Consider the following 6,497-nt stretch of genomic DNA (forward strand, 5'->3'; position numbering starts at 1 on the left):
CAACCATACAAAGGCCTTGGGACGGGGCCCTTCCCCCCGTGAAGAAGGACGTGAGCAGCCCAAACCACAGAGGCACAGAAGGTTAGAGCTGAGCCCCTTTATTACAACTCACTCGTGTGGAAAGAGAAACGGAGGCCCCCAAGTGCCACAAGTCAGTGACTGGCAGAACATGCCAAAAAAAGTAGATCTCGTTCAGGGTGGCAAGCAGACACCAGGCTGACCTTTCACCCCGGACTCTCCCCACACACGGAAGACGAGAATGTCTTGGAAGGCATGCAGGGGGGTGAGAGAGAAGGAGGTCAGAGGCCCAGGAAGGAGGCCAGCCAAGAGCTGGTTGACACTAGGACCTGGTGAGTTGCCAAGGCTTGCCATTCAGCCCCAGTTCTGCTCCTGCATGGCAGGACCCTAGAGAAAAAGTCCTCCAGCCTCTGAAAAGCTAGGACACACTCATAAATATTCCCCAATTGGCAGGGTGGAAGCCTATTAACCGGTTGAGCACCAAGCTCAGCCTGTGTATAAGGATGAATTTTGCAATTGCCAGTAGTGACCGGGGGCCTAATTTTTCTGAAGCCCTGGAACTGTGGCAAGTGCAATGGGAAAAGCAGGAATCCTCCCCAAAGCAGTGAGAAGTGATGGTGGGGGGTCAGCAAGTCACTGTTTTCGAAAAATCAGGCACTTGTTGTTGGCTGGCATGTCAATCTGGGAAGAGAAGTACGAATAATAAAGAGAATGGAGACTCCCCTGGTGAGCTCACTACCTGCCGTCTTGTCCATGTTGACCCTGGTAGGTGACATGTAACTGCTGTTACCTCGCAATGGTAACACAGACAGATCTGCCTCTGGCTTCCAGGGAGACCCAAACCAGAAGGGGAGGAAGGAAAATAGAAAACCCAGTTCTATGCAACAACAGCCCTGGTCAGCACCCGTTTACTCCACGGCCCAAACTGGTACCCATGCGGGTTCCTACCATTTTCTCTAGATACAGGCCACTGGCTTGAGCAAGCTGCTGCAAAAGGGATGTGTCCCGGAGCCCCCAAGCTGGGTTCCTGCAAAACCATCAAACAGGGAAAGGGAGATGAAGTCACTCCTCTGTTCTCTGGTAAGTGAGGAAGCAAAGACCTGGGTGGCCCAGCCACCCCAGCCACACCCCCGCCGGTGCCCGTACCTGCGTCTGAGGCTGATGTCAAAGTCCACGTTGCTCTGAGGGGTGATCCTCCCGTTGATGGCATAAGGCTGTCAAGGACATGGAGACCCCCAACAGGTCAGTCAGTAGAATCCTGTCATCCCTCTGCAGGAGCAGCCAATGGGAAACTGAGGAGGAGCTCTAGATCCCTTCCTTCCCCAAAGTAATCTGAACCTTTACAGACTCTGACTCATGAGACCTTGAAGCCTTCCTAGTTCAGCCCACACCTGAAAAGAATTCCCTCTATAGTACTCCTCAAAGTCATCCAGCCCCTGCAGCAGGGGCTCCCAATGCAGGGAGCTTCCAACACTTCTAGGCAGTTCTAATTGCTTTTCATTCTTTAATTGTGTCTCACTCTTTGGGATCCTATCTGGGATTTTCTTAGCAAAGGTACTGGAGCGGATTGACATTTCCTTCTCCAGCTCATTTTACAGATAAGGAAATGCAGGCAAACTCGCCCAGGGTCACACAGCTAGTAAGTGTCTGAGGTTGGATTTACACTCAGGAAAACTCATCTCCCTGACTCCAGGACCAGCACTCTATCCGCTGTGATAGCTACCTGGGCTCATATTGTCACCCCCCCTTCCCCCCCTCTTATTTAAAGCCTGGATCACTTTTTTTTCAACCTATGGTTTCTCATTTTGCCATCCAGGGCTAAGCAGAACAAGTCTATACTCCATGGGAAAGCCCTTCAAATATATTAGTTATCATTTCTTCTCTTCCTTCACCCAAAGTACCTCTTCTCCAGGCTAAACATTCCTCAGGGTTTTTTTTCCAATTAATCCTCACATGGCATATGATGTCCAGTCCTTTCAACTTCCTGGCAGGTCTTTTGTACCCAGGCTCCAATTTGGAGCCCTTCCTCTCCCCCAAGATTTTACCTTATACTTTGCTAATCTACAGAATACCCCGTGAGGAAACCCCTGCCAGTGTAGATTGCCTCTGATCTGCCATTTTTAGTTTTCAAGAATTGTCTCTGGCATTGAAAGGTTGTGACTTAAAGAGGATCATTCTTACAGTATATATCAGAGGCATGATTTAAGGCCAGATCCCTACTTACTACACCCCACTGCCTCTCTTTATAGATGGACATCCACATTCTCCCTAAAAAGTGATCCCAGAACTGAATCTAGTTCTCCACACATATTCTGAGCACGACTGAGTGCTGTCAAAACACTGCCAAATTTCTGAGCACTCTACTTTTCAATGTGGTCGAGGAAAGTATTTGATTTTTATGGCTACTGAAATCTGAGGACTCCTCAAACCAAACTTGTAGTCTACCCCATCTACCTCATCAGTCATGCCTTTTTATCTTCTAGGATGTAGGACTTTACAGTTATTCTTTTTATTAAGCTTCAACTTCTTCAGTTCAAAGCATCATTCTAGCCTATTGAGATTTTTTATTTCTACCAACATGCTGACCATGGTATCACGGGCAAATTTTACAACCATGTCTGCCCTGGTTTTATCACGGAAAAAAAATATTTACTAGCAAAGAGCCAAAGACAGACTCCTGGGTCATGACACTAGGTACCTCCTTCCAAGTGGCCACTGACACTCTTGGCCTGCCCCAACCCACTTTCCTCCTAGGTTCTGGGCCTATTTTGGAGAAGAAGTATATGGAACGGGTAATTAAAAAGATGGCACAGCAGGATGAGGGAGTCATTCCCACCAAAACAGAACTCAAGGCTTTGAGCAGCACTTACCCCATAGGTGATCAGCAAACCATTAGGTTTCAGCAGCTGTCCGGCTCCTTTGAACAACCCCTGAGGAGAACAAGAGGGCTCTGGAAAACAGAAATATTGAGGAACTACCTCCAAACTGAGCATCTCCTACAGCTCCATTCAATAAATAAGTCATATTGAACAAAAACTAGAATCCTGCTGAGTGCCAGGAAGTTGGTTTCTTCCTCTCTGTGCCTCAGTTTCCCCAACTAAATGAAATCCCCAACTATTTGCACTAGCTGGTAGCTAAGGTCTTTTCTAGTTCTTAACATATTAACTTCTCTATCCTAAGAGTTTTTCCAGATCTGGCATTGTATGCTCTAAGACCCCTCCCCCCATAACTTTGATATTCTATGCATCCTCTAAGTTACTGTCCACTCAAGACCCTACTCACCTCTGTGCAGCTCATGGGGGTGATGTGAATCATATTAATACAGAGCACCAGATCCACAGATCTAGCCTGGATCCCTCCCCACTTTTCCCAGCTGCAGGAAACATCCAGGAAGAGGGGAGGTCTCACGTTCTGAAGCCGCCCGTTCTTGATGAAAGCTGAAATGCTAGAGTAAGAGAAAGCCCTGAGCCTGAGGAAGGGAAGGCTGAGACTCTTGTTGTAGTTGGTCCTTGGTTCTTGAAGAGGACCATGACATCAGGGAGGTGATGCCATGACATGCAAGCGAATTGGATTTAAGTGATGGAGGATGGTGCGAGGTCCCCTGCCTCAGTTTCCCTTCCAGAGCCATCTGGGTCCAGTGGACAGATATAGATCAGGACAACTAGAGATGGCCCTGTATGTCCAAACACTGCCCTTCTTATCCTGGACCTTACCACCTCACAGGTTAATGATTAATGATAAAAAATAAATAGTAGCATTGGGATTGAAAGGGTCGAGAGATCTGGATTTTAATTAAGGCACTGCTAGTAAGTTTACTGTGTAATCTCCAGCAAGTTTTTTCTTCTCTGAAGTTCCCTTTCCACAATTGTAAAATGAAGAGGTTAAACTGGATCTGAGGAGTCTTCTATTTTTAAGGTACTCTGAATGTACGAAATAAGTCAAATTATGACCCAATGGCTTCAGCAACATTACTGGCCCAATTATAGCCCATATGACTTAGGAGGTAAATTCTCACTAAAAGATAAGCACTCTCTCACCTGGGGGGAGGGGGACAGATATGGCTATGGGGACCGAAAGAACCCTGGAATTGGTTTCAGAAGCTTGTTGGAATCCTAGTTCTGGGCTTGCTACCTGCATGGGACAAGCATTGATTTTTCTCAGCAAATATAAAAATGATCTTTAAGGCCCTTTTCAGCTTTAAACCCTGGAATCCTGTTCTGTTTTTCTCCATTTCTGCTCCTTTTTCCATCAAAATTGATTTTCCCAGGACTAGCTGTCTTGAACACTACCAAGGCTAGCATATAATCATCCTGGCTACAACTCACTTTCCTTTCCCCAAAGGTTACAATCAAGTTCTGCTTGACCAAGAATGCTGCAGACCTAAGGGGTGAAGCCCACCTTCCTCTTCCCTCGGGATAGGGGTTGGCTTGCGGTGGGAGGAGCGGGGGCCCGAGAACACACTACTAACACAGGGTGCTGGGAAGAGATCAGGGACCTCCCTCTGTCCCACCCAGCCTCTACGAGTCTATCCCTGACCCCCTCTCCCTCCCAAGGGAAGTCATCCGTTTGAGAAGTTCTCCTGGGCAAAAAATACAAAAATGTTCTCCTTTTTCGCCGCCCCACCCAATACACGCTGCCGTGTCTGCAGAAGAAGGAATCTGGGCTGGGTTTGGGGGATATTTAATAAATCCGGAGCAGCCAGGACCTGTTTGGAATGAGACGGGCGGAGCAAAAGTGAGAGCGGGGGCAAAGGGGGCGTTAGAAGCTTCGGCCTCCCCAAGAATAAAAAAGAACGGTGGTCCTGGACCCAGGGGTGCGCACCGAGCCAGACCGACCCAGCTAAGAAGCCAATGGGAATAGGGCATGATGGGAGACCCTGCCCCCAACGTTTCCCCAGCTCTCCTCTTACTTGTTGAGGGACTGCTGGTCCACCTCTGTGGGCTGCCACACTGCCTTGGGAAAAGCCTGGGAGAAATGGGCCACATGCTGCCCTGAACCTGACGCCACTTCCAGTACGTGGAAGTTGGACAGGGCAGGGTTTATGTACTGCTGCAGGACCCGGAGAATGGGCTCCTTGTTCCGCTCAGCTGCTGCGGCCACAAACATCCTCTTGAGTCTGATTCCCCAGTTGCTTCCTCGGTTGATCTCGGATCTTGTCCTAATTCTTCCCTTTAACCGACCCCTGGCCCCACCTCTGCCCTGATCTTGTCCTGGTCCCCTCCTTTACCCTGATAGGTACCTGACGCTCAGATCTCTTATTCCGGATTCTAACTAGCCTGACCTTCGATGCTCCCCAAGATCTGATTTCTCTTCTGTAATCTCTGATCGGAGAGTGGGAGACTGATTGATCGTGGTTTCCCGGACCCTAGATTTCCGATCTCCGCGGGGTGCAGATCTGTTAATTCCTCACCCGGCGAATGGCTAAGCACGCTGGGATTTGTAGTCCAGCTCTCACTCCCCGCTCCTTCTCCCACCCGGGTGTATGGGAGGAGAGTCACGTGTACCACAGTCTTGGGCTACGTAACCAAGATAATTCTAAAACTACAATTCCCAGAAGACCATGGGCATCTCTAGCCAATCAGTTAAAAGGCCCACTCCCACAAAACTCCAACACCTCCCCACGCTTGTGATTTTAACCTCTTAGGGAGTAAAGCTCAACTGTGGAAGAGAGTTCGCTGTGTATCCATGCTTTCTCAGCGTGAACTATTTTTCACCATTTCTTCGCGAACAGTTCGAGTCTACTAAACTTGGACCTCACTCTAAAAGACTATTTTTATTTTATTTTAATAGTATTTTATTTTTCCCAATTACACGTAAAGATGGTCTTTGCCGTTGATTTTTGTAATATTTTGGAACTAGCACGCTAGTAAACAGTCTGAATAAGTTCTACGTGTATGTTCCTTTTTAATATATTTCTATGTGTGTAATGTAGGGAAAGAACAATCAGAACAAAGGAGAAAATTAAGTATTCTGCAATCTTCATTAAATCTCCATTGTTCTCTCTGTAGGTGCGGATGGTATTTTCCATCCAAAGTTTATTTCAATTTGAAGGCTAATTTTAAATTGACGAAATAGCAATAATCCTCCCGTCCCACTAGGAAGTAGAATAGTTTTTCAAGAAAAATAGATACTTATCAAGGAAAAGGAAGTGCGCCGCCCGGGAATCGAACCCGGGTCGCAAGAATGGGAATCTTGCATGATACCACTACACCAGCGGCGCTGTGGTTAATTTTTTGCCCTCGAAAGCAGAGGAGGCTACTGGGAGGGAATTTCTGTGGCAATGCGCCTGCGCGTTTTAACCTTAACTAAGCTTTACCAATCCGCCCTGAAAAGATGGGATGCGGATCTCGCGGGTCCACGTTTCTCGCTAGCTTTTTGGAATGGAGTGAAGCGGAGGAAAGGACTGGGGACCGGACTGGGGACCGGATTGGGAGCCCTATTTTGGAGATAGTTGGGAGAGACAGGGTGTCTGCACGGGC

The 6,497-nt window shown here is 47.8% G+C and overlaps 1 protein-coding gene and 1 non-coding gene across 2 annotated transcripts; both read right to left on the reverse strand.

Moving 5' to 3' along the window:
- Nucleotides 1–82: 82 nt before the first annotated feature.
- Nucleotides 83–5,447, reverse strand: METTL26 (methyltransferase like 26). Its single transcript, XM_051968999.1, has 6 exons — nucleotides 4,928–5,447; nucleotides 3,301–3,463; nucleotides 2,889–2,948; nucleotides 1,165–1,232; nucleotides 967–1,045; nucleotides 83–699 (listed from the first exon to the last, which is right to left on the reverse strand). Exons 1-6 carry the CDS (start codon nucleotides 5,122–5,124, stop codon nucleotides 652–654), a joined length of 615 nt encoding a protein of 204 aa, XP_051824959.1. The 5' UTR covers nucleotides 5,125–5,447; the 3' UTR covers nucleotides 83–651.
- A 720-nt stretch (nucleotides 5,448–6,167) lies between these two features.
- TRNAG-CCC (transfer RNA glycine (anticodon CCC)) lies at nucleotides 6,168–6,238 on the reverse strand. The gene has a single exon. It is a non-coding gene; the product is annotated as a tRNA-Gly (tRNA).
- Between the last annotated feature and the right edge of the window lie 259 nt (nucleotides 6,239–6,497).

The sequence above is a fragment of the Antechinus flavipes genome, chromosome 1, assembly GCF_016432865.1.
Source record: "Antechinus flavipes isolate AdamAnt ecotype Samford, QLD, Australia chromosome 1, AdamAnt_v2, whole genome shotgun sequence".
NCBI lineage: Eukaryota > Metazoa > Chordata > Mammalia > Dasyuromorphia > Dasyuridae > Antechinus > Antechinus flavipes.

Bases quoted from the DNA above. Each gene is read 5' to 3' on its own strand.
- METTL26 (XM_051968999.1), bottom strand. From the start codon at position 5,124: ATGTTTGTGGCCGCAGCAGCTGAGCGGAACAAGGAGCCCATTCTCCGG. The intron at 3,464-4,927 runs GTAAGAGGAGAG...CTCTTACTCTAG, and splicing joins GACCAGCAGTCCCTCAACAA to CATTTCAGCTTTCATCAAGA. The intron at 2,949-3,300 runs GTGAGTAGGGTC...TGTTCTCCTCAG, and splicing joins CCCCCATGAGCTGCACAGAG to GGGTTGTTCAAAGGAGCCGG.